Consider the following 27,283-nt stretch of genomic DNA (forward strand, 5'->3'; position numbering starts at 1 on the left):
CAACTTAGTGATTAGTTGAGTAATTAAAATTGGTTAGGCTGAATCTGTGCCCTTGTGCTGAGAAAGCAAAAATTCACTGCTATGTTGCATTAGGTTATTCCCCACATCAAGAAGATGATAGCCTTAACAAATAGTGGAATTATTCTTCTAAGACTTAGGAAAGATAGTGTAAACAAACAGAAATAGAACCAAGTGGAAATACTATGTGCAGGCACTAATGTTGTAGGAAATTTAGCCATTAATTTCAGTGAAAGCAACATCAAGCCTTTAATATAAACAGTGATATCTAAGACAAGAACTTATGTTCTTTATTTTTTGTATTTCCATTTTTCTCAAGTAATTTTAAAATGTCTTAAGGGATGGAGGATCATTTAGAGAAGATTTTATTCTAGTTTCGATTTAGTGTATTTTTAACCTTTTACTACCTGATTAAAATCTATTAAAATGAACAATAAGAGATATTTTTCATATATACTTTCAGTCCTGCTATTTTAAATTCTATTTTACATTAACAGCTTTGGAAATGCAGTGCTAACATGGCTGAACAAAGGCAACGTGCTTTGTCAACCTCAGGAGAAGCATTATATGAAATCCTGGCCCTAGAGAAGGGAGCGACACATGATGACATTAAGAAGTCCTACAGGTATGTAAAACGTGCTTTGCAACATGCCTACAAAATGCCTGTGTGTCTAACAGTATTTTGATGGTAAAACCTTTTTAATTACCTGCACTGTGGACACTCATTGTTACGTTTTTTCACTGTGAGCCTGAAAAGAAACAGAGATAATACAAATTAAATCTATTAATTTCATCCCACAGGCAATCTGTATGCTTCCTCTAAAATGTTTTAATGTAGCTAAATGAGGGGTCAGACTGTTAAGATAAAATAACGCAGACTATGCTTGCGAAGCGTGGCCTTTGGATACAGCACCCAGTTCTTGTGTAAACATGTTTTCCTGAGGTATGTTGAGGAGTAAAACCAATGCAGAAAAGTTCTATAATAACGACTCAAGAACTAGAGTAAGAGACATAAGGCATTCAATCAGTTTATCTTGAGATAAAGAAGAAACCAAATAGATTATTTTCTTACAATGTGCAATATCTTTGAAGGAGAAAAAATGGTAGGTGTGATAGGGTTCTTCACATTACAAAGGCAAGCATAACCAAAAGCAGTGCTTGGAATCTAAAAGCAGTTTGAGCTGAAAAAGAGGTACCTGGTTTTCACAGTGAGCACAACCAACCATCAAAACACACTGGCACAGGAAACCGTAGGTTCTCTATTGAAAATTAAGAGAGGATTTTAAGATAAGTTTTGCTCAAACAAAAGTTATCAAACTGGTGAAAAGTATTTTATTATTGAAATGTAACAAGACCCAGAAATAAGACTAGAAGATTTTATGGGTCATTTTACTCTTAAGTCTGTTCTGCTGCTATTAAAAAAGAAAGAAATTTAAATGTCATGAGTAAAGTAGGTGTTCTTGACATTGAAGTAAGTCAGGCATGCACTTGCAGCTTTAATAAATATAGTAAAGCTTTTATTACAGCATCATTTTGGGTGTTGCTGGTCGCAATGTATTACCAGTCAAACTTTAATCCAGCTTGCTATTCCTCTCAAAGGCAAGAATATATTTGAACTAAAAAAGAAGTTATGAAATAAATCTGCTTGCATCGTTTAGTCTGAACTTTGTTGAGACTCTGTCCTCTGTGTTTTTGAACAAGTTGTATCTCTCCTGCTTTCTGTTCCTAAAGGCGTATATTCAAGGGAGGTGGGAGAAATAGTGAAGGTTCAAACTCTTCACACAATAGGAGGAAAACTATTGACATTTCCTGATTCTGTTGACTTGCATAATAATACCACTGGGGGATAAACTTACTACAGTATCAAATTCACTCATGACTTGCACCTTCTGTGTCCCTGTAGTATAGCTTGGCTGCAGAAACCATCTTCTATATCAAACCTCATGTTTTTCTGCTGTTTTTACATTTAAAATTATGAAAAGGAGGCTTTCTTTAATCCCCAAAAGAGTGAGTTGTCATGGAAGAATGTAGAATAGAATTAAGTATATCTAATGCTGAACATGAAGAAGGATGATATACACAGTGATCTATGGTAAAACTGACAGTGGTGCTTTATCCATCTTTATTAGTAATTATAGCAAAAAAAAGGCTGCTTCTGACTAAAGTGGAACTGTCAGAGGGATTCACTTTTAATGGAGTAGCTGTAAATATTTGCAAGGTAAAATGATGAGTCAGTCTCATAGATTTCTTTTAATTATCTTTTAATTTATGCTAATCCAAAAATCTGCTGCTGAACTGGTATTCTTTAGTACAAGGTATAAAACCAGCAATACCTGATTCTGAGTTCTCTGCCATTATTAATTAAGTCAGTATTAATCATACTACCACAGCCGAGGGCAAAATTTACTTTTTAATAAACATGACAGAGGTACCTCTCTGTGCTTTTATTTCGAGCTTGGCACAGTCTAATTTATCAAGGACTAAAGCTAACAGGCTTCTAATCAGCCAAATTCAAAGAAGATCTGTTTATGTTCAATATCCTACAAAAATAATCTTTAGAAACATTTTGGCATAACATACACTGAACTTTGTGTTCTGCTTTCCACTCTGACAGTGAAGAAAATGCAGAGATATACCACACTTCTTACATTTTCTTTAGAGTTTGAGAAGCTCCAGTTTGATAAGCCTACTCAGAAAAAAAGAATTACATCAACACCTCTCTGAGAGTACACATTAATGACTTCAAATTCGTTTAGAAAATGAGTGGAGTTCACTGAATGCCTTTTAATGACTGCCAAATAAAGAGGGATGAAGGCTTATCTATGGTTATGCCAATACCTGATACAGCCCTGAATATTCTCCCCTCCTGGACCAATGATGAACTTGGAACCCTGGCAAAGGACTTTGTGTCCCGGCAAGGTGAATGAAAAGCGTTGGAGAATGCGGGCATCGATCCCGCTGCCTCTCACATGCTAAGCGAGCGCTCTACCACTTGAGCTAATTCCCCAGCCCATGGCCTCTGCCTCAGGTCCTCTCCCCTCCCAGGCACCCACTCCTGACCCAGGTGCCCTGCACCCAAAGCCTGGGCCTCCCATCTGCATCTGCCTTCTCACTCATCTACACCCATTCGTTTTCCCCAAGCCCCAGGGCTCAAGAACACCATCCCCTGCCCAGGCTTCACCCAAAACTGCCTTGGCTGGTCATGGTCCCCAGCACAGGCAAGAGCTGCAGGCTGTGCAGCCCTTGAATGGAGGAAGCTGGGCAGGGCCAAAAGGCAGAGGTGCAGGCAGGTGTGTCCCCAGGCAAAAGGGCACTCCTTCGAGCCGGAGTTGAACCAGCGACCTAAGGATGGCCGTGCAAGGGAGCCTACAGTCCTCCGCTCTACCAGCTGAGCTATCGAAGGAATCGTGGGGCTCTGCCCAGCACCTCGCCCATCACACCCTCATGCAATGCTTCTCCATGCACAGCACAGCATGACACCTCTACTCCAATATCTTCCTTCTAACAGCCTCAGCTCCAACATCACACCATCTTGTTCAATCCTTTAGGAAAACAAATCCTGCAGACCAACAAACAGAAAAATTCGACTAGCTCCTTAGAGCTCCTCTTGTACAGCTGGACTCTCTTCATGCCCCAAAATACCTTACCCATATCCTGCCAAAACTTAATCTTGATCCAAGTTCACAGGGCTGTCTTTTCCCTCTACTCAAGCATCAAATTGACAGCCTTTCCTCTACTCCACAACTTACACCTACAAGCTGGAAGGTCATGTGTAAGCCTTCTGATCCTCTCTTCCTCCTGGCTGAACATTCCCGTCCTCACATGGAAATACCTCCATCCCCTTTGCTTCTCAGTGGCCCTCCACTGAAGTTGCTTCATTTCATTGACATCTTCTCTGGACTGGCCAGCTCAAAGCTGAACGCAGTACTCAAGATGACATTTACTGTTTGTGAGCAAGGGTGGAGAAAATCAATTTCTCTGTTTAAGTGACCTTCCTGCTCTAGATAGAGCCCTGTAATTTGGCCTTCTCTGTAAACCTGGGCACACCATAATCTCCCCACAACTTCCAGAGGACACAGAGACTTTGGCAAAGTGTCCCATGTCATGGGAAAGGGAATGAAAAGCGTTGGAGAATGCGGGCATCGATCCCGCTGCCTCTCACATGCTAAGCGAGCGCTCTACCACTTGAGCTAATTCCCCAGCCCATGGCCTCTGCCTCAGGTCCTCTCCCCTCCCAGGCACCCACTCCTGACCCAGGCTGCCCTGCACCCAAACTTTGTGCCTCCCATCTGCATCCACGTTCTCACCCACCCCCACCCACTTGCTTTCCCCAAGCCCCAGGGCTCAGGAGCACCATCCCCTGCCCAGGCTTCACCCAAAACTGCCTTGGCTGGTCATGTTTCCCAGCACAGGCAAGAGCTGCAGGCTGGGCAGCCCTTGAATGGAGGCAGCCGTGCAGGGCCAAAAGGCAGAGGTGCAGGCAGGTGTGTCCCCAGGCAAAAGGGCACTCCTTCGAGCCGGAGTTGAACCAGCGACCTAAGGATGGCCGTGCAAGGGAGCCTACAGTCCTCCGCTCTACCAGCTGAGCTATCGAAGGAATCCTGGGGATCTGCCCAGCATCTCACCCATCACACATTCATCCAATGCTTCTCTGTGCACAGCACACCATGATGCCTCTACTGCAACATCCTGCTTCCCCCAGCCTTCACTCCAACATCACAGCACCTTGCTCAACACCTTAGCCCACCGAATCTTGCTGTCACGGAGGCACCTCAAAAGTCAATTTTAGAAGGGCAACGTGTTCCAAAATGGACTTTCTTCTAGCCAGAAAAGTGTAGGCAATAAAGCAACTAGAAACAGGGTTTATACAATTAGTCAGCACTCTGATGACATAAAATACAGGTTCAGATATCAGTTGAGGAGATTATTGGGGTACGACAACGTAAGAATAATGAGGATCCACAGCGTGCATGCATATACTCACAAGAAACAAAACCAGAGGCCTTTCACTCCATGGTACCCACAAGAAATAATCACTTGCCTGGGTTAGACAAGGATTCATTCAAGAATACATCCAGTAAATTATCACTCACCCAAACGAGAAGGTGAGGTGCTCTCAATCCTGGGAAGTCTCCTGAGACAGCATCCCAGTCTAAGGAGAGGGCTCCAGTTCACACACCCACTGCTCTGAGAAGACCACTCCAAAGGGAGTCTTTGGTGAGGGCCCCATTTTATACCTTGGTCAGATCTGGTTGTAGGTATTACAACATAGTCCACAAGTTTTGCACCTACTCTGGGCACCACCTTTGTTAACGACCCTGTCAATCGACCAAGGGTCCCATCCCTCCTGCCCCACCAGCTGGTGGAGGTGAAGTCACCCTGTCCTGGGGTAGGGGAGGATGTGACTGTCAGCACCTTGGTACCACCCTAGGTGTGTACGAGGGGACAGACACAGTGGGGCACAAAAGGTACTAAAGAGCTGTCCACAGCCCCATTGAAGGCTCCGTATCTCAGGGGGAAGTGCAACTGCCACACATGCAGACTAACAACCAGAAAAACTCCACTAGCTCCTTGGACCTCCTTATCTACAGCTGCAGTCTCCTCTAGGCCCAAGAAGAGCTCACCCGTATCCTGCTGACACTTTTCCTGAGCCAATTTCACTGGGCTGTCTTTTGCCCTCTAGTCAAGCACCAGACAAATGTACAGACTTCCCTCTACTCTGTATCCTACTCCAATGAGCTGGAAGGTCATGCATAGGAATTCGGGTCCTCTCTTTCTCCCAGCTGAACATCCTCAGAGTCCTCAGCCCATCCTCACAAAGAAATCACTCAATTCCCTTTGTTTCTTGGTGACCCTCCATTGAAGTTGCTCCATTTCATTAATGTCTTCCCTGTACAGGCCAGCTCAAAGCTGAACACAGAATTTGAGATGATATTTACCATCTTTTGAGCAAAGATGGAGAAAATTAATACCTATGTTATAGTCCCCATGCCGCCTTTGATAGAGCTTTGGAAGTCACTCTCCTCTGTAAAGCCCGAGAATACCATGATCTCCCCACAGCTCCCAGAGGACAGAGCACCCTCCTGGCAAAGTGCCCTGTGTCCAGGGAGGGGGAATGAAAAGCATTGGAGAATGCGGGCATCGATCCCGCTGCCTCTCACATGCTAAGCGAGCGCTCTACCACTTGAGCTAATTCCCCAGCCCATGGCCTCTGCCTCAGGTCCTCTCCCCTCCCAGGCACCCACTCCTGACCCAGGCTGCCCTGCACCCGAAGCCTGGGCCTCGTGTCCGCTTCCATCTCACACCCCTATTCTCTTTCCTGATGGAGGTGACCCCTCCCAAACCCCAGGGCTCAGGAGCACCATCCCCTGCCCAGGCTTCACCCAAAACTGCCTTGGCTGGTCATGGTCCCCACCATATGTGAAGAGCTGGAGGTTGGGCAGCCCTTGAATGGAGCCAGCTGGGCAGGGCCAAAAGGCAGAGGTGCAGGCAGGTGTGTCCCCAGGCAAAAGGGCACTCCTTCGAGCCGGAGTTGAACCAGCGACCTAAGGATGGCCGTGCAAGGGAGCCTACAGTCCTCCGCTCTACCAGCTGAGCTATCGAAGGAATCCTGGGGCTCTGCCCAGCACCTCACCCATCACGCACTCATGCAATGCTTCTCCATGCACAGCACAGCATGATGCCTCTACTCCAACATCCTGCTTCCAACAACCTTCGCTCCAACATCACATGACCTTGCTCAACCCTTCAGCACACAGAATCATACAGACCAAAAATCTACATCTGGACCCTCCTCAGACCCCAAAAAATCAAACCCCTATCCCACCAAAAACTAGTCTTGATCCAGGATTGCGGGACTGTCTTTTACCCTCTGGTCAAGCGCCAAATTGACAGCCTCTCCTCTACTCCACAACCTACTCCTACAAGCTGGAATGGAAGGTCATGTGTAAGCCTTCTGATCCTCTCTTTCTCCTGGCTGAACATTCCCAGCGCCCTCATCCCATCCTCAAATAGTAATCCCTCCATCCTCTTTGCTTTTCTCTGGCCCTCCACTGAAGTTGCTTCATTTCATTGATATCTTCCCTGGACTGGCCAGCTCAAAGCCAGACACAGTATTGGGATCACATTTACCATTTGTGAGCAAAGATGGAGAAAATCAATTTTTCTGTTTAACTGACCTTCCTGCTCTTGATAGAGCCCTGCAAGTCATCCTTCTCTGTAAAGTCTGGGCACTCCGTGATCTCCCCACAACTCCCAGAGGACACAGAGACTTTGGCAAAGTGTCCCACGTCATGGGAAGGGCAATGAAAAGCGTTGGAGAATGCGGGCATCGATCCCGCTGCCTCTCACATGCTAAGCGAGCGCTCTACCACTTGAGCTAATTCCCCAGCCCATGGCCTCTGCCTCAGGTCCTCTCCCCTCCCAGGCACCCACTCCTGACCCAGGCTGCCCTGCACCCAAAGCCTGGGCCTCCCATCTGCATCCACCTTCTCACCCACCCCCACCCACTTGCTTTCCCCAAGCCCCAGGGCTCAGGAGCACCATCCCCTGCCCAGGCTTCACCCAAAACTGCCTTGGCTGGTCATGTTTCCCAGCACAGGCAAGAGCTGCAGGCTGGGCAGCCCTTGAATGGAGGCAGCCGGGCAGGGCCAAAAGGCAGAGGTGCGGGCAGGTGTGTCCCCAGGCAAAAGGGCACTCCTTCGAGCCGGAGTTGAACCAGCGACCTAAGGATGGCCGTGCAAGGGAGCCTACAGTCCTCCGCTCTACCAGCTGAGCTATCGAAGGAATCCTGGGGCTCTGCCCAGCACCTCGCCCATCACACCCTCATGCAATGCTTCTCCATGCACAGCACAGCATGACACCTCTACTCCAACATCTTGCTTCCAACAGCCTCAGCTCCTACATCACACCACCTTGTTCAAGTCTTTACCCCACTGAATCATGCAGACCAACATTCATAAATACTCCACTGGCTCCTTGGACCTCCTCTTCTACAGCTAGAGCTTTCTCAGGCCCAGAAAGAGCTTGTGCATATCATAGAATCATAGAATGTCCTGAGTTGGAAAGGACCCACAAGGATCATCAAATCTAACTCCTGTCCCTGCATATGACAACCCCACAGTTCACACCATGTGTCCCAGGGCATTGTCCAGTCTCTTTTTGAACACCGTCAGGCTTGGGGCCACGACACCTTCCTGGGGAGCCTGTCCCAGTGCTCCACCACCCTCTGGGGGAAGAACCTTCTCCTAGTGTCCAAACTAAACCTCCCCTGGGTCATCTTTCTGACATTCCCTTGAGTTCTGTCATTTGTTGCCAGAGAGAAGAGATCAGCGCCTGCCCCTCCTCCCCTTGTGAGGAAGCTGTAGACTACGATGAGGTCTCCCCTTAGTCTCCTCTTCTCCAGGCTGAACAATCCAAATGACTTTAATTGCTCCTCATATAGCTTCCCCTCCAAACCCTTCACCAACTTTGTAGCCCTCTTCCGGACACTCTCAAGTAGCTTTATATCTTTTTTATCCTGCGGCTCCCAGAACTGCACTCAGTGCTCCAGGTGAGGCCGCACCAGTGCAGAGCAGAGCAGGACAATCACCTCCCTTGCCCGGCTGGCAGTGCTGTGCTGGATGCACCCAGGACACAGTTGTCCTCTTGGCTGCCAGGGCACACTGCTGGCTCATGCTCAACTTGCTGTTGACCAGAACCCCCAGATCCCTCTCCACAGAGCTGCTCTCTAGTATCTTGCCCCCCAGGCTGTATGTACAGACAGGGTTGCCGTGTCCCTTGTTCAAAATCTGGCACTTACCCCTGTTGAACTTCATGTGGTTGGTGATTGCCCAGTTCTCCAATTTGTTCAGGTCTTTCTGCAGGTCCTCTCTACCCTCGAGACGGACAACAGTTCCCCCCAATTTTGTGTCATCAGCAAACTTACTAAGCAATCCCTCAAGTCCTGAGTCTAAGTCATTTATGAAGACATTGAAGATCGCTGGCCCTAAGATGGATCCCTGTGGAACCCCACTAGTGACTGGTCACCAGCCCAACATAACCCCATTTACTAGAACTCTTTGAGCTTGGCCTGTCAGCCAGTTGCCCACCCACTGCATTGTGTGTTTATGCAGCTGTATGCTGGACATCTTGTCCAGGAGGACACTGTGAGAGGCAGTATCAAAGGCTTTACCGAAATCCAAAAAGATCACATTAACAGGCTTCCCTTGGTCAGCTACGTGAATAACCTTGTTGTAGAATCAAATCAAGTTTGTTAAGCAAGACTTTCCTTTCACGAACCTATGCTGCCTGGGACCAATGACTGTGATGTCATTTAGATGTTTTTTGATAACTCCGTGAACAAACTTCTCCATGATTTTGCCAGGAACAGAAGTGAGGCTGACAGGCCTGTAGTTGCTGGGGCCATCCATGTTCCTGTTTTCATAGATTGGGACAATGTTTGCCAGCTTTCAGTCATCTGAGACCTCTCCAGATTCCCAAGAGCATTGAAAAATCACAGAGAGAGGTATCGCTATGACATCAGCCAGCTCTTTAAGCACCCTTGGATGAATCCCATCTGGCCCCATCAACTTGTAGGGATGTAGCTGGAGTAGCAAATCCCGTACAAGTTCCGGATAGGTTCTCTAGCCCCAGGCTACGGGAGCACCCAAGTACATCTTCGGTGTTGAAGACCAAAGCAAAAAACCCAAACATCTTGGCTTTGTCTATGTCCCTATTTATAAGGTGACCATGATCACCAAATTATGGGCCAATGCTATTTCTAGTTTGTCTTTTGCCATTAACATATTTGAAAAACCCCTTTTTATTGTCCTTCAAAGTACCTGGACATGTTCCTGTGCGACCTCACCTAGGTGTTCCTGCTCCAGCAGGGGGATTGGACTAGATGATCTTTTGAGGTCCCTTCCAATCCCAAACATACTGTGATACTGTGATACTGTCCAGCTGCAATTCTGATAGAGCTTAGGCCACACAAATTTCCTCCCTACATTGGTGAGCAGCATTCTGCTGACATTTCTGTTCAACCAATTTCACTGGGTGGTCTTTCACCCTTTGCTCAAGTACCAAATTTACAGCCTTTCCTTTACTCCATAACCTACGCCTACAAGCTGGAAGGTCATGTGTGAGCCTTCTGATCCTCTCTTTCTCCTGGCTGAACATTCCCACTGTCCTCAGCCCACCCCCACATGGAAATCCCTCCATTCTCTAAGCTTCTTGATGGCCCCCAACTGAAGTGGTTCTGTTTCACTTATATCTTTCCTCTATGACAGTGCTCAAAATTGGACACATTACTCAAGATGACATTTGATGCCTGTACAGCAAAGACAGTGAAAATAAGGTCCTCTGTTAAACTGACTGTACTCCTCCTGTACATTTCTGGATTTTTTCCCACTCTTTGCTGTCCAGATGCAGAATGAGCTCCTGCAGCCCCCAGAATACATGGCCTGTGGCAAAGGACATTGTGTCCGGGGAAGGGGAATGAAAAGCATTGGAGAATGCGGACATCGATCCCGCTGCCTCTCACATGCTAAGCGAGCGCTCTACCACTTGAGCTAATTCCCCAGCCCATGGCCTCTGCCTCAGGTCCTCTCTCCTCCCAGACACCCACTCCTGACCCAGGCGGCCCTGCACCCAAAGCCTGGGCCTCCCACACACCTCCTTCTCATACCCCCTCTCACCCATCTCCACCCACTCACTTTCCTGATGGAGGTGACTCCTCCCAAACCCCAGGGCTCAGGAGCACCATCCCCTGCCCAGGCTTCACCCAAAACTGCCTTGGCTGGTCATGTTTCCCAGCACAGGCAAGAGCTGCAGGCTGTGCAGCCCTTGAATGCAGCCAGCTGGGCAGGGCCAAAGGGCAGAGGTGCAGGCAGGTGTGTCCCCAGGCAAAAGGGCACTCCTTCGAGCCGGAGTTGAACCAGCGACCTAAGGATGGCCGTGCAAGGGAGCCTACAGTCCTCCGCTCTACCAGCTGAGCTATCAAAGGAATCCTGGGGCTCTACCCAGCACCTCGCCCATCACGCAGTCATGCAATGCTTCTCCATGCACAGCACAGCATGATGCCTCTACTCCAATATCTTCCTTCCGACAGCGTCAGCTCCAACATCACACCATCTTGTTCAATCCTTTAGGAAAACAAACCCTGCAGACCAACAATCATAAAAACTCCACTGGCTTCTTGGACCTCCTCTTCTACAGCTTTATGTCCTCAGGCCCAAAAAGAGGTCACCCTTTTATATCCTGCTCACTCCTTTCTTGAACCAATTTCACTGGGCTGTCTATTGCCCTCCGGTCAGGCACCAGTCAAAAGGACAGCCTTTCCTCTACTCTGTAACCTACTTCTATGAGCTGGAAGGTTGCCTAAACCTTCTGATCCTCTCTTTCTTCCAGCTGAACATTCTCAGCATCCTCAGCCCATCCCCATATAGAAATCCCTCCATTCCCTGAGCTTCTTGGTTGTCCACCCGTGAGGTTGCTCCATTTCATTAGATGTCTTTCCTTCATGGGGGGGCGCTTAGAACTGGACACATTACCAAAGATGACATTTGATATCAATCCAGGAAAGAGGGGGAAGATATGGGCCCTATTAATCTATCTGTGCTCCATTTGGTACAGCCCTGGATATTCTCCTACTCTTTGCACTCTGGGTGCAGCACAAGCTCCCATGGCCCCCGAGAAACATGGCCTGTGGCAAAGGACATTGTGTCCAGGCAAGGGGAATGAAAAGCATTGGAGAATGCGGGCATCGATCCCGCTGCCTCTCACATGCTAAGCGAGCGCTCTACCACTTGAGCTAATTCCCCAGCCCATGGCCTCTGCCTCAGGTCCTCTCCCATCCCAGACACTCACCCCTGACCCAGGCTGCCCTGCACCCAAAGCCTGGGCCTCCCATCTGCCTCCTTCTCATACCCCCTCTCACCCACTCAGTTTCCCCATGGAGGTGACTCCTCCCAAACCCCAGGGCTCAGGAGCACCATCCTCTGCCCAGGCTTCACCCAAAACTGCCTTGGCTGGTCATGGTCCCCACCATGGTTAAAGAGCTGGAGGTTGGGCAGCCCTTGAATGGAGCCAGCTGGGCAGGGCCAAAAGGCAGAGGTGCAGGCAGGTGTGTCCCCAGGCAAAAGGGCACTCCTTCGAGCCGGAGTTGAACCAGCGACCTAAGGATGGCCGTGCAAGGGAGCCTACAGTCCTCCGCTCTACCAGCTGAGCTATCGAAGGAATCATAGGGCAGCACTGTACACCCTTTGATACTCTATTGCACAGATATATCTCACCTTATAGAACTTACTTTCCCTTCTCCAAAATGTTGCTCCCTACACCTATGTGTTCCCTCATCAGACCCACCCCTGCAGCAGTCCAGGTTGCTCTCACCTCTCATCCTAAGCCTCCTGCTGTCAGAGGTGCTGAGCGTATTTTTCTGACTTAATTTCCATTAGTGCCCCATCCATCTTGTGGCATGGCTCTTTGTCTGCCTGTTGACACTTTTCTCTCCCAAATGTTTCCCATATTGCTTGCTGCTGTGAGGGGCTGCAGTGATTCTTGCTCTCAAGGTGGTGAAAGTGAAAGCCACTCATAATGAGAAAAATCTGAATGAACATAAATCCATGTATTTTGTGTGGGAAGTAACCAACAAACTCCTCGTCACTCACTGGCTTTTGGTTTATTTTTCTATAATCATAATGAACCACAGTTATCATATTACTAGGAATATAACTTTTACAGGGACACACAGAGAAGCTTCTATATAGCTGATACTTTGTCTTATGCCACATAGTCGTTGTCCTCACTTTTATCGTTTCTGGGCTAGGACCTCATGAGGTCCTCTGTCTCACTCATATTAATTGATCTACCAGTATATAAATCTCTTCCCCATTACTAAATCATCTCCAGGTAGTATATGTCATCTTTGTGTGCATTGAGTTGTTTTGTCAATGTGCTATTTCCAGCAAAGACATTTTTTCCAAAATGAAAACAAGAACAAATCTTTTGTTAACTGCACTGTGTTGTAAGTATTACTAATAGTATTCTAAGAAAACACTAAGTGAGTGTGAAACTAATGTTTTTCACCTTTCCAAGCCTACATATTCTTCAAATTCTTTTTTTTTTTTAATGAGATTTTGGGGGATATGGAGAGGGCAGAAGATGTCTTTGGGTTTGTGGGAAAAGAAAGGCAGACAATTGATTGTCCAATGGCTGCAACCACACATGGGTTTTGAAAGTAACACCTCCCTAATTGCTGGGGTTTGTTTTTAGCTAAGAAAAGAGACAGATTGCATAAGCTACTAAAATACTTGGATGGCACATAATGTCATTAGTCATGCAAGACGTAGCTTGTTTTTCCAGTTCTCCTATTTCATCTTTTATTATGTTTAAGGTACCACAGGCACAGTATATTACATATGAGTAGAAGTGAACCCCTTTATGCTATTTGAGACATGTTTAAGAAGTTATTTATTATCTATGAGAAGACAAATTGGGTTCAATGTACAGAACTGAAGAGATCATTGGCAGAGGCTGTTCCCAGGCTCATATCAGCCTTGGTGTCGTCAGGACATCTCCAAGGCTTAAACTGTCATCAGCAGCAAAGCGGTTACGTTTCACTGGGAAAATAACCTTCACTGGGACTTAAGTGGGAAGTCAAGCAAGACCCTACTCTGAGGACAAAGTTGTTAGAAGTGTGGGCACACTGCCTTCACATCACAAATAATACTTTTTTGGTGTAGCAGTCATGGCTAGCTCCTGAAACACTTGGAGAGAATATTTACAAAATGCAACATAGCTTGACTGAAGTGAAGATCCCAGAATTTAAAACGTTACCAAGTCACTTTTGATGCCACTAGAGGTCAGCACTAGTCATTAAATAAACGTCCTGAAAAAATCTTATCGCCAGTTCTTCAACAGGAGTGGAGATTTTCAAAAAGATACACTTGTGTCTATGCTTGTTTTGCAAGTACATGTGAACTCACACTGCTCGTGCTTCAAAATGGTTGGAAGCAAACCTTCTGTTTTCCAGGCTGTGGTTCCCCAGTGCTGTCCGTGAGTCACACGCTGTTCCTCTCAAGTTGTACGTGTCCTCAGGTGCCGTGGTGCTGGGGTCAGGGGAAAAGGGCAGTACTGAGCCCTGTCCTAGCAAAGGCTTTCCACTAGCATAAACAAGCCCAAAACAGCAGGCAATCGGCTTCCACTACTTTAAGGACTGTCTCAGAAGTGCATCAGTGAGGAATTAGGCCCAAAGACAGGCACTTGGAATGGGCTAACTCACGATACTTTTCCACCTTGAGCTGCAGAGTGACACTTGCTTTCTATTGCAACTCCTCACTGAGTTTTCCATCATCACTGTCTGGGTTTCTGCAAATGCAGACACTGTTTACAAAATTTTAATATGGCTACTATTGATAGATAATCAAATAAGGAATTTCCTTGGCTATAAAGAATATAATGTTGATGGGATAAGCAATGTGATCATGTTTTCAAACAATCTTTAAAAAATCTTTATCTTTGTCGAAGCCTGCTAAATGATGCAAATCAGTTGGCAATCAGTATGCAACAAATGCGTGTGATTTATTATTATGCTGCAATCTGTGCTTTCAGCATGTATCACTGTCTGCTTTAACATGGTATCTGACCTGGTGTCAATACACAAAGTTCACACTCAGTGGAATAGGAATACCTTTTTCACCAAAATTTTCGTGTTCGGTCACTTTGTCTTGTTTTCCTTCCACCAAGTCCTCTGTGAACACCAGAGCCTGAAAAAAGAAGGCTGAACATGGCGTTCAGAATGATTAGATCTCTACTAAAATATTTTGTGATGTTTTGTAAATGTCTGTATACACGCACACATGTGCCCATAATTTTTTTCTTTTTTCTTTTTGTGTGTGTGTGTTTAAGAAAACTGGCTCTGAAATATCATCCTGATAAGAATCCAGACAACCCAGAGGCTGCAGAAAAGTTTAAAGAGATCAACAATGCTCATGCAACACTGACTGATCTGTCCAAGCGAAACATATATGACAAGTATGGATCATTAGGGCTCTATGTAGCAGAACAGTTTGGTGAGGAAAATGTTAACACCTACTTCATGCTCTCAAGCTGGTGGGCAAAGGTAAGCTGTTATTTTCTGTTGGAAATCAAGTGTTAAAATGCACACAGACAACTGCATACACAGGGAACCCCCCTGAAATACATGATCTCTATACAGGTTTAATAAATAGTAGGATCTGAATCTATGCTGCAACTAAAAGCTTAATGAAACAACATTATCTGGAAAATCAACAGTGGCAGAATGTATTAATAGCATTAGCTCAGAACAGTGCTAGTATAGAGTGTTTTCTTTTTCTTCTTAACTCAGCAAACAGTTAAATAGAGTGCATGTTTTGTAACAGTTTCAGACATTAACTAGATTTGAATCTAGTGCTCTGGGTTAATTTTGACTTTCTTTTCAGTAATGACTAAATAAAAATGACTCATTGTTCAAAAACGAGTAGTCCCACTTATGTGACAACCAGTTAATAAGTTATTACAGTCCAAATTTAGCTGTGTTCTTTGCTATATATAGCACATAGCATAAGTAAGCAATAATGATACATAACTCTCTGTGATTATGGCATCATATATGTGCCCTGGTGAGGGGGTGAGAGAAAAGAAGTGGAAGAAAAGGTGAGAAGGGTGGAGTGGAGATAGAGAGCATGGAACAAAGAGAATGATGCATCAAAATCTGGCATATTGGTCAAGGAAAAACATATCATGGGCTGTTCTAGTTATGAAGGAGTTGTGTTCATGTGCTCTCTTACATCACTAGTGTTCTCTGATGTTTGCACGTGCCAAATTTGAGCGTTTCTGCAAATATTGAAATGTTACAGAAATTTAACAAACCGACAGATGTGCAAAATCCATGATGTTCCCAAGTGTTTCCAGCAACAGAAGCACAGCAAAGTGAAGACTTTGCTGGAATACATAGGAAAATGATCTGTACTGTGTGAAGCAAGCACACTGTGACAGCTTTGATCCAAGAACCATGGAACATGGACTCCTGTGTTCAGCATAGATCAGGCCAGTGCTTCACTGCCCCACAGTCCTCTTCCAGACCGGGAAGTCACTTGGGCACTTCCGTGGGTCTGAGAAGCTGTAATTTGTCTGCTGAATCAGGATGAGATGGAATCTGCTCAAATGCAGAGCAGTGAACAGAACTAATGAATAAAATACTGGTGCTCAAATGGCACTTGCAAAGGCGCAGCTGCACCCTCAGAAGCAGGCGGGAGGCTGCCGGCCAGCACCTGCCTGGAGCTGACTGTGATACGGGTTAGACTCCTCGCCACAGATATTGTCTTCTCCTGCTAGATCATTCCCTCATTTCTTTGCTGTCCACCCTCTTCTTCAGCCTCTTTGTCAGTGTTCAGATGGTGGGAAACATTGCCTCAGAGCTGAGAGCACAGCAGTACTGACTTTTTTTAACAGTATAAATATATTTTACGAAGTATAAAGTCCTCTGTGGTTTGAAAATCAGGAACAGAAATAACCACTGTGGCTTTGACTCATAAGGAGAGCAGTGGAGAGTACAGAGAGAAGCTAGTAAGCCCCTAACAGGTAAAGGATGTATGTGTGGATTGTTTCAAGGGAGCTCAGTCCTGGAGGTGAAACGAGATATACTGAATATCTCAGCAAAAGTAATCACTGCTTCCTGTTATTTAAGAATTCTGTGCAAAAAATTACAAAATATGCATGTAGACTCATCTGAGGTGGTCTCTCTATCCCACCCACAGCCCAAAATCTTGCCACCTCCAAAGCATAAACAAGCCACCAAGTGTTTTTTGCAAGCTGAGCTCACTATTCCTCACATCTTTTAAACTCAAGCACAAATGCTGTGTCAGTTTCGGACTTCTGTATTGGCCATTGTAACACTGTCTGAGCCTGAGATGTCATCTGCAGATGATGTCTGAACCCCTAATGTCCTCCATTCTGATAGAAGACAGTAGGGACCGCAGCTTTTGCTTGTTATCTTCCTCTTCAACTACGAACATTCCTGGTAAATCCTCTTTCCTATCACATTCACACAGAGAAAATCTGACAATTGTGAGGAGGTGTATCATTAGAAGTAAGGAAATTCAAATGAAAGGAGAAATGCAAAGTGCAAATTGCTTTCTTTTTTTTTGGAGTGCCAGACTTCTTAGCAGGCATATTAAACTGGGAACATACTGACACAGGTAATGGGAACTTTAACTGCTTCTCCACTGGCAGGCACAGTGGTTGGTTGGTTAACTGTTTTAGCAAAAAAAACCCCAAAAATCTCCCACTATTATGAAGACAGTTTATTGATACAATCAACTGTCTTCATGATAGAGGGAATCAGTTTATTGATAATATCAATAAACTGATTGTTGATTTACCAACTATGATAATATAACACAAGAAATCTTGAAACAGTTAAGGTATCATGAACGAATTAAAGTATTTTTTCCTCTCTATGCTTTCATTCTGTTTTAACTTATTTTAGGGGTTACGGAATTTATAACGGTTTTGGGTGTCCATGTCAAGTAAAACATGTTAAAGCAAAAAGTCAGAGTCATTTTCATTTAAAAGCACCTCACTCAGTCTTGATATATGCCTATATTAATATCAGGCATGTAAATATTCTTACTACCTTCAAAGATACTCCACTCTGCCCCTGCTAACATTGCCTGAGATATGCATACATAACTGAGGGTTATTTGCATAGCTTCATTGTCAACGTTTGACAATATCCTGACATTTGTGCTTACTTTCTTCTTCAGCAGCGTGTTTTCTTATGAATATAACAAATAGTGAGCAAAATACAAACTGTGTAACCGTAATGCTAAGGTCTGGCTAGATCTCTAATGCATATATATCTAGTGGCCACAAAGTTAGGCTGGCTTTACATACACATTCCATGTATCAGCACTGACTTCAGGAATATCACTGTCTCTCCTTCGCTCTTACACCACTATGCAATGCAGCATGCAGCCCCCAAAGCAAACAACTGCGGAGCTGTGCTGTGAGCCCAGGCAGTGGCCTGGTCAGGAGGAAGAAAAGCTCGAAAAATTAAAGTTTTCTGGCTGAGGTCTCTGGTCTTGGCCCCAGGTGCTGCTGAAGACTCCCTGCTTTGTTCCACGGGGACAGCAGTGAGCAGAGGGTGATGCAGGTGGGAACTTCTTGCTGCCTGAGTCCCCAGATCAAGAAACCACAGCCCGAGGAGTCTAAATTAGGAGTTATCACCTGTGTGCTCCTGCACAGGCTGCGCAGAGGAGAGAGAGACAACCCCAATGGGCAACCCAAATCCTTCTGGGGCTGAATCACCTTCTGGAAGGGCTTTTAACTTCCCATTGAGTATGTGGGGAGTCCATGGGGGCTGCAGTCCTAATTCGGATACCTTATTTCAGTGCCTGAAGTTACGTGGGATGCATCTATGTCTTTGCTTCTTTTTCTCTTGGCTTTGTTATTGACAAGAACCTGCCAGTAAATAAGTGTTTGTGAAAACGATCTTGGGCAAATGAGTCATTTTTAAGATGGAAATGAGTCATTTTAAGGTGGGTGGGATTTTGCATACTGCCTGTAAGTTTCCTCCGAGGGCCGTCAGCTGAAGACAGACTTTAAAAAGTTAAGCCTGGTGGTCAGTGTCCTCTTTGTGGACATGGTACTGAGTGGCAAGTAGGAGCTGATGGGTAAGGAGGACTTTGGAAGATCTGGTCCTTTTTTGGGCAGTGAACGGACCCCCTTGGGTGCCCGTTGCGAACGCTTGGGGAACAAGGTGCCTTTGACAACCTGCCTTCAGCTGTAAGACACGGCCGCAAGCCTCAGGAAGGTGATTGTTCATGGGGTTTTCTGCCCGCTGTGTTTCACCCAGGGCCTGTTTGCAGTCTGTGGCCTGCTGACAGGCTGCTACCTCTGCTGCTGCCTCTGCTGCTGCTGCAACTGCTGCTGCGGGAAGTGCAAACCCAAAGCACCCGAAGGGGAAGAGCAGGAGTTTTGTGTGTCTCCAGAAGATTTGGAAGAGCAAATTAAGAACGACATGGAAAGAGGTGCGTATTTTAGGGGCTGTGTGGCAAAGCTGTTCAGAGCTAACATTAGAGCCTTTAGGCCAGATGTTCTGCTCACAACGCTGGGGCTGCTTTCCAGGCATGGATGGAAGATGTGCGAATTCACTCCAGCTAACACTATGACCTGATGAACTTGCCAAGCTATGTGTTAATGAAAAACTAAACTTATGGCTCTAACAATTAAATATCTCCTGTACCCCTTATGAGACACTTAAATATTGGAAGTCTCAGAGCTCGTCTTAAGAGACAATTTTCACCCTCTAGCATCCACGCTCACATTACTTCATATTCTAGATCCTGAATTTATAGATTAGGCTCTGCCTGGACTGGTGCTTGCCACATCTAATCTGCCTGAAAAAGCTGCCATTTGGGTTTTATTCATGTAAAATTTATCACTGACTGTGATGGGCCAACTGTACCAATTCAAGAAAAGGCTTCAGGAAACGACTCAGAGTTCCCAACAGTGGGGTTACATATTTCAAACAAAGAGCCCTGTTGTAATGGTGCAGAGTTGTCCTAGGATAGGACCTAGGCCACTTTTTAGTTGGAAATTTATATAAGCTTCAATCCAGATTTTGTTTGTTTGTTTGTTTTTAATGAGGAAGGACCTAAGCAGTCAGCTCACTCTTTTTCTTTTCCATTGTTATGGAAAGTCTTACACTGTTATATTCTTACATTTATTATGCTTAAATTAGCACTGCCAGATTGCAAATGTCATGTTCCCTTAGCAGGAAGAATCTTTTTCCCCCTAACTTTCACACAAATTTACCCTTCCATAAATATGTAACAAAACACTTGTAGTAGTTGAAACAAGTGCTATTTATATAACTGATATGCCAACATGTGGTGGTGTTTTAAGATTGATTTTGCCTAGAGGCGTATCAAGGTAAATACGGTCAGTTTAAAAATGGATCATACTTGATCAGTCTCTGCAAAAGCAACAAAAGCAAAAAAAATTAGTGAAAACTTTATAACCCAACGCATTAATTGAAATAAATGTAATGTACTCTACAACATTAGGCACCCAGAGAGTGCAAATCTAAAATGGGTCTTGATATTTCTGGGTATATGACACCAAACCCAAGTTTAAAATATGAAGATGGAACTTTTGCAATTTGGTAGGTATTTTGCTCTCTCTCAAAATCCAGCACAAAATTCCCCAGTGGCAGAAAAAAAAATTTCTCCCTCCTTCCAGAAAAGGTGGCATTTATTGGTATTCAGTAATTTTAGGCCACCTTCCCATCCCTTTATTCCCACCAAGTCTCACTGAGATACCAATTTAAAAAAAATAATTTTTAAAGTTCAACAAAGTACCAGTCTGAAAAATTAATTGAACATGGAATTATGTGGTTTAAGTATATTCAATACAGTATTAAGTATATAGGTAGGGCCCAGAGAAAACTAGGTATTTCTATCTTTCTTACCCTTCTCTTTACTCTTGCTAAATTTCCCCATCAATCAAAACCAGCCTGCTTCAGTAGAGCAGAACTCTCTATATTTTAAAATTAGATTAAAAGACAACAACATATCAGGAGTAAAAATAAAATCTTCATGACAGAAGATACTGTGAGCATCTCTTCTGCAGCTGAAAGTATTAAGCACTGTGTTCAGAAAAATGAATGATAACCAGCTCAAATGACACTTCTTCCCTCCCTACCCCCCAGACCTTAGGGATGCTGGCCAAAAAGATGCAGCTGACCAAGAATGACATAGATTGGTCTTCTCCACCAGATATTTTCAAATGTTGGGCCACAGAAATGAATATCCATGGCTTACTTTATGGAAATAATATAAGTGCTCCTGTCGGTAATTCAGAAACAAACTGTAGCTCCAGCAGCAGATTTTGTTTTGGAAGAGGAAATCCTATTAGAATCCAAATCCTTTGCATGCCTTCTGCCCACAGACTGAGCATTCTACCTGGAAATTATTTTTTTTTGCTTCCTGCTGTCCCTGGTATCTATATTATCGCTAGCCAGAAAATGTTACTGAGGTCAAAAAGTAGATTCTCAAGCTAAGGCCGTACTTTAATTTATCCAAAGGTTTTGCAGTCATTTGTTGCTTTTCTGAGGAATGCAACATCTATAAACCATCACCATTCCTGATGCTGAAAAACTCTGAGGGCAAAGTCTCCACCACTTGTTGCAGCGCTCAGTGGGAGCTGCTCAGAGCCGGCCGTACTGTGCAGAACAGGCAATGTGTATATTGTAGGAGTGGAGATTTAGACTTCAACTTTTGAGCTGACATAACAGGAATAATTTTCAGGGTCCCCCACATTTCTCCTCAACAAAATCAAAGTATTTCACAACTGATGTCATTCCTGAAATTAACATACCATAAAACATACTTGTTAGTGAAAAAAAAAAAAAATATATGTGAGGCAAAAAATTCAGTGATCCATTCCTTAAAATGAAAAAGAAAAGTCAGTTGTCACTGAAATCAACACAATAATGTCAAAGCCTTCAATTCTAGTGAAACAGCCTCTTCCTCTAGAAGAAAGTCTTATTCAAATATATTTGACTGATTGCAGTGCTCAGGTAGTTGTATATTTGCTGTGGGAGGTTCTTTTCACAGCTTGTACTTCCATGGATAGCATTACAGCCAGAACTAAAGGAACTCAGGTGTTTACAAGACCTGGCCTGTACTTAGGTTACAGTGATTTCTCCTCATGACTATTGGTTTGTACCACAGAAGAACTGTGGCTTAATGTACAATGGAAGACCAAAAAAGAAATCTTATATTTGGATTGTTACATTTTAAACATAAGATTTTTTTAGTGTTTCAGATTAAATATGACATTAAAAAAGTTCAAAGTAGGGTGATCTGTGGTATCATGCCATGATGTTCCGGGTACCTGTGAAAACACACTGCCAGAGGGATGTATTACTTGCTTGTCTGCACCATGGACGTGTGAATGGTTCATCGCTCTCACTCACATATGCAGTACAAGTTGCCAGATTTTGCTTCTACTGAAGGCAACAGTGAACCCTTTGTTGACTTTTGTGGTCCCTGAGGAGGTGCCACTGGAATTTGGCTTACCTTGGTACTTTATGGCGTAATGATGTGCTCAAGTGGTTTGGCAGGTTTGTTCTCCTCTCCTGTTCAGTTATCATCATAGGAACACAGCAAGGCATTTCTAGACCAATGTTCATTTTACAGAAAATGAGATCTGGAAGGAAAAAAAAGGAAAAAAGAAAAAAAGAAAAAAAAGGAAAAAGGAAAAGAATAAGAAAAAGAAAGAAAAAAAAAAAAGTGAAAAAGAACCTGAGTAACAAAATACTTTTCCAACTCAGAAGCACAAAGTTTTTAGCACTTCATTGTCTCCTCCGCACTCCATATGATACCCATGTAGGCGAACAGTGAGCAAGAGCTATCTATGGAAAACAGTTTAAACTGTGAATTCTGCCGCACCTCCATTCTGCAGCTCTCCATTAGCAGGCTATATTTGGACAGTGTATTATACCATGGGTCCCTACTCTGATTTTTATATATATATATATATATATATATATATATAAAAATCTTAGAAGGGTGAGGGCAGCAAAATACTTGGAGAAGGTGTCAGCTCAGTACTGTCCGTAGATCAGCTGGAAACAATGCAACCTGTTTGCAGTGGGTCCCATTCTCTTGTTGCACGTCAGGGTACCACAGCAAAATGAACTGCTAGTCCCTGCAGATCTCCCATAAAATGAACAACTCGGAGGCAGCAGAGGGTGGGAGGGAGTGCTGCTCAGAAATCTAGAACATACACAGCAACTTAAAAATGGATTGGAACTGCCAAACAAATATGCGCCTGAGCTGAGCTCTAAGTATTAATTACTCATGGACTTTTAGTAGTTACGAAACATGTCTGGTTTTGACCTTGTCTCTAAATACGGAATTGCCCATACAGAGAAGCTGCTTGGCATTTAATCATTCTTGCCTTTCACCTTGACAGAGTCAAAGTTGTTCTACCCCCACTGAGGGGAAGCCGTATGGCACGCAGTTAGATTCCTGCCCTGGGTTAAGTTACCCCTGTACATTACATCTTCTGCCAATGATTCATCCCATCAACTGTCATGTAAACAGGAGGAAATGTCAGATGAGGTTTTTTTCTGAACATTCGGTCATTTGGCAAAAAAAGGCATCATTTGCATTCGGTTACTCTGAAGGCTGTGCTAATATCAAGATATAGATAGTCCAGAATTTTTCTTATGAAAACACATCACTGAGAGGGCTGAAACTTTAAAAGTCAGCCTCTGAGTCTTGAGTCCTCTCCTCTCCCCCAAAAAGTGATGGGTTGGAAAAAAGCCCAGAAGAAGGGCAGCCAAACCTTGTTGATTATCAGAGGGAACACAACAGCCATCAGGGAACTCTGTAAGGACTTCACTTTCCTCCACTCTACAACAAACACATTAAAACAGTAATTCTCAAAATCCTATTGTAAATATATTACATAAAACTTCAAAATGCAATTTAACACTTTTATTTCACTGGTGGCTTTCAGGATACGTATGATTTCTTGCCTCTCAAGTAAATTACTGCTCATGAATTTTTTTCCTTTCAACTCCCTTCTCTCTTTGCTCTTAACTTTGCCTTCTTCCAGACTCATTTCTGGCCCATTCTCTCAAACACTGTCAAGGTTAGTGCTTGCTGACTCACAACAGCACTCATTATATTCAGACATTTGCAGAAACAAGCACTTGCAATTGGAACAGGCAGGTCCCTTTATCTTGCAATCTCTGCAAAGCACCAGGTACAACTAATGTCCAATTAAATAGCAACTGCAATAGTCACCTCGAAATCTGCCGTTACACATGGACAATGAGTAAGAGCATTTGTAGAGCCAGTGTGGGCATTGCTGCCTCTTCAGTACACACATAGCTGCATGTGAAGCCAAGGCTAACCACAGCCACAACAGCGGATGAAACACTGATGCTAACAAGAAGTCTGACATTGGTAGCAAGTAAAGGATTCGTAAAGTATAACATTTTTTGTCTTCCTCCCCAATTTAGATGGAGAAACTATCGCGCTCCAGCCGACTAACGCGACGGAGAAGACGCAGCTAATAGGAGACAGCCACCGGAGCTACCGCACAGACTCCTAGAGCGGGCAAGCACGACCTGTTGGTGCTTCCCACTGAGTGCCACAGCGAGAAAAAGCATGTGAGAAGTTCTGCAGCCTGTGTTGTAGTGGTCTTTAAGCTTATCAAGAGTAACCGGAGAGTAATTTCCTATCAAGGCAGAATCTCCCTCTAGGCTGCTTCCAGTAGTTGATACCTACACTCTGCAAGGAGACATTTATGGCCAATAGAGAGGTGGTGTCTCATGGCTTTGAACTGCCAGGCTCGGCATGGTCTTTCACTCTAATAATACTCCTTTGGTTTAGTTGCTCTTCTCCCTGCCCTCATCTGCAGCTTCACCTCCCAGACACTGTCCCGAGTCCCTTCCCAGACACACCAGCTCCATTTCGCCCTGTCCTGGGAACGCTCCTCCATGCAGCAGTTTTGCTGGATGTGAAACATTCCTATGAGGGAGCCATGGAAATGCTCTTTAGCAGACCTCAGAGGGAAAGTGAGTGACAAGCAGGACAGGGCTGTCCTTCACAGAGGGGAAAGGCTCTTTGTAAAGCGGCTATAGCAGCTTGCTGGGGCCCAGCCCCAGCCATTATGAACCTGAGCCAAAGTGCTTGGGGCATCATTCTGCTGGTGGTTACAACACAGGTCACTCCAAATCCAGCACCAGAAGCACACATAGGCTCTGTGTCTCCTCCTGCATGAGTAGCAAACCCAGGAGACTGCAGGCAAATGCCCTGTGGGAGGCGAGGCTGGCCCTGGGCTGCCCCAGAGCCTCTTTCTTCTCCCCATAGCCAGTGACAGCCTCATGGCAAAACTCCCCAGTTCCTGCCTGGATGGACCTGCCACCCATGCCAGGTGGCCCCAACTTCTCTGGCTGCAGCTGTGATGTGCTGGAAATTGGTTCCCAGCCAACAGCTTTCTGCCAGCTTGCTTTCTGCTCTGTGTCCCTGGCTGCCGCCCCGCTGGCACTGGGCTGGGGGCCATCGGGAGCAGCAAGGCCTCGGCAGGGCGGGCAAGCAGCAGAGGAGTGACCCTCCTCCTCATAACGTGGCTCTTCAGGGCGAGCCTGAGTCCTCCCCTCGGCCCTGGGCACAGTGGCTGTAAGAGCGCATGGTGTGATTTTAAATAAAGAGGTAGGGAGGCAGTGTACATTCAGACATGCTGCCATACAGATCAGTGGAGGTGCATGTGGATATGGCTAAAGAAAGCATGAAGTAATTAGGCTCCTAATTTGGAAGAGCTAAAGAAATGCCTCTGAGAACTTAAACTTATCATTTCACTGGTTTGACGTATTAGTTTTAAGCCTTAGACAGCCGAATTTCTCTTTATTGATCGTGTTACATAAATCATTGTCAGTTCTCTGCATTTGCTATTTTTGCTCCTCTAATCACAGTGGTGCAGTCCAAAGGGGGATGTAATGTACTACTGAATTATATAGACCAGTGAATATATAGCTAGTCAAAAGTGTTATTTCCTTCCTTAAAATTGGATCTTGTGGTTGTGAAACATTACTGTCTTCCTTCTACTCTCACCTTTCACATCAAATGTCATTCCATGGCAGCTAAATATATGGGAAAAGAGTGCATTCCATTGCACCAGCTGTAACTCCAAAGTAAAGAAATAGTACTTTCAACATTTCTTTAAAGTTCCCATAACACATGGGCATTTTAAAAGCCATTAGTTGCAGTTCAGGTTACACACCTTTTCTCCAGACGCAGGCACTGGGGCCAGTTAACGCTCACATTGCCCTCAGAAATAGCCCTATTTTTTGGCTTCAGAGCGGAGGGGACATCTTGGCACAGGCTGTGGCCGTGTGCAGGCACTCGCTGCCCTCCTACCCATGGGCTCCTTTTCATCCTCAGTTGCATGTTGCAAATAATTTCAGAGGCCACTCACATGCATGTCAATCCACACCATGGTCCTGCCTGCCCAGCAGTACGAGGGGGATTTGCCCATCCATCCCAGGGGAGGGGGGTTGGTGACACCATCCTGCCACCGAGGGTACGTGACCCCAGAAGGCCGAGTGCCACAAATCTTCTCACCATGCCCTTCGCATGGTGTTTGCTCTGGTGTAAGATGCTATCGTCCAACAAAGGAGTAGGGACAGCACATAACATGTGACAGATCTGCAGGCTAAAAGTGATTTCTTGAGTTTTACTATCTGGTAGAGAAATTCACCGTGAAAGTATGCCCACGCTACATAGTGACTATTTCCAGCAGAGATGGAAAAGGCATTTGGAGAGAAGTCTAGTGTAAAGCTACACATCATACATCAAATCCTTTCCTGTGTGAAATCCCTCCTCTTGCTCCCATGGAAGTGACTGAGAATCGCACCATTGATTTCAACAACAGCTACAGATGAGGCCTAAAGCCAGGGAGGGAAAGGTAAATCCCAGATTAGCAAGAGTGATTGGGGATTTTTTTCCCATGCAACGCCTTTGATGTCCTCCTCACACCTGAGTCTATGGGCCAGAGCCAAAGTTTATTGAAATCAAGGACATTATCTCCATGGGCTCAAGATGTACTGTAAGTCATGTGGTTCTTATTCACTCTTTTTAAATGGGAGATTTTTCTTGGAAAAGATTTATGACTCCATCTTGCAGTGTCATGCAAAAATGGACAAGCTGCCACGTGTTTGCAAAGCCCTTTTCCTAACATGGAAATCCATACAGAAGAGCCACAACATATTATCTCAACCAAAAACCTCAGAACAAAGTGGGTTCTCAAGGAACTGCTGTTTAAAAATCTGAGTGTCTGAACCCATGGTTTAATTCCAAAGAGGAAACTTAGTTTTCGGAGTACCAGAGCATCTGCCCCACTGCTGCCAGGACTAGCTATTCTGAGGACACATGGAGAAAGGATGAACTAGGATTTCAGGACTTAGGTCTTCAATAAGATTTTACTGATTTATTTGCTTTTCAGAAAGTTCCTAATGTGGACATAACTATGCTTACATGATCTGTTTCTGTGTCAAGTTCATTTGTACACCCATAATCTTCTCACAATGTAGAGAGCTTCACATTTTTGTCCTGTTTTGCTGCATTTATTTATATGTAAAGTACTATTAATATATATTCAAATCTACCTTTGCTGTCAACCACTCTGACTAATAAAGGTTGTATGTATGAATTGTAGCCCTCCCTTTACTTTTCCACGCTATCAA

General features: G+C 44.8%; 1 protein-coding gene and 11 non-coding genes across 12 annotated transcripts; 1 reads left to right on the forward strand and 11 right to left on the reverse strand.

Moving 5' to 3' along the window:
- The first annotated feature begins 536 nt into the window (after positions 1-536).
- Positions 537-27,223, forward strand: DNAJC5B (DnaJ heat shock protein family (Hsp40) member C5 beta). Its single transcript, XM_065053678.1, has 4 exons — positions 537-643; positions 14,905-15,118; positions 18,875-19,049; positions 24,059-27,223. Exons 1-4 carry the CDS (start codon positions 537-539, stop codon positions 24,148-24,150), a joined length of 588 nt encoding a protein of 195 aa, XP_064909750.1. The 3' UTR covers positions 24,151-27,223.
- TRNAA-AGC (transfer RNA alanine (anticodon AGC)) lies at positions 2,953-3,025 on the reverse strand. Its single transcript has one exon. It is a non-coding gene; the product is annotated as a tRNA-Ala (tRNA).
- TRNAY-GUA (transfer RNA tyrosine (anticodon GUA)) lies at positions 3,333-3,421 on the reverse strand. Its single transcript is given in 2 exon segments — positions 3,333-3,368; positions 3,385-3,421. It is a non-coding gene; the product is annotated as a tRNA-Tyr (tRNA).
- Positions 4,146-4,218, reverse strand: TRNAA-AGC (transfer RNA alanine (anticodon AGC)). The gene has a single exon. It is a non-coding gene; the product is annotated as a tRNA-Ala (tRNA).
- Positions 4,527-4,615, reverse strand: TRNAY-GUA (transfer RNA tyrosine (anticodon GUA)). The gene is given in 2 exon segments: positions 4,527-4,562; positions 4,579-4,615. It is a non-coding gene; the product is annotated as a tRNA-Tyr (tRNA).
- Positions 6,145-6,217, reverse strand: TRNAA-AGC (transfer RNA alanine (anticodon AGC)). Its single transcript has one exon. It is a non-coding gene; the product is annotated as a tRNA-Ala (tRNA).
- TRNAY-GUA (transfer RNA tyrosine (anticodon GUA)) lies at positions 6,536-6,624 on the reverse strand. Its single transcript is given in 2 exon segments — positions 6,536-6,571; positions 6,588-6,624. It is a non-coding gene; the product is annotated as a tRNA-Tyr (tRNA).
- TRNAA-AGC (transfer RNA alanine (anticodon AGC)) lies at positions 7,334-7,406 on the reverse strand. Its single transcript has one exon. It is a non-coding gene; the product is annotated as a tRNA-Ala (tRNA).
- Positions 7,715-7,803, reverse strand: TRNAY-GUA (transfer RNA tyrosine (anticodon GUA)). The gene is given in 2 exon segments: positions 7,715-7,750; positions 7,767-7,803. It is a non-coding gene; the product is annotated as a tRNA-Tyr (tRNA).
- On the reverse strand, positions 10,914-11,002 carry TRNAY-GUA (transfer RNA tyrosine (anticodon GUA)). The gene is given in 2 exon segments: positions 10,914-10,949; positions 10,966-11,002. It is a non-coding gene; the product is annotated as a tRNA-Tyr (tRNA).
- TRNAA-AGC (transfer RNA alanine (anticodon AGC)) lies at positions 11,747-11,819 on the reverse strand. Its single transcript has one exon. It is a non-coding gene; the product is annotated as a tRNA-Ala (tRNA).
- Positions 12,146-12,234, reverse strand: TRNAY-GUA (transfer RNA tyrosine (anticodon GUA)). Its single transcript is given in 2 exon segments — positions 12,146-12,181; positions 12,198-12,234. It is a non-coding gene; the product is annotated as a tRNA-Tyr (tRNA).
- Positions 27,224-27,283: the final 60 nt, after the last annotated feature.

The sequence above is a fragment of the Columba livia genome, chromosome 2 (genome assembly GCF_036013475.1).
Source record: "Columba livia isolate bColLiv1 breed racing homer chromosome 2, bColLiv1.pat.W.v2, whole genome shotgun sequence".
NCBI lineage: Eukaryota > Metazoa > Chordata > Aves > Columbiformes > Columbidae > Columba > Columba livia.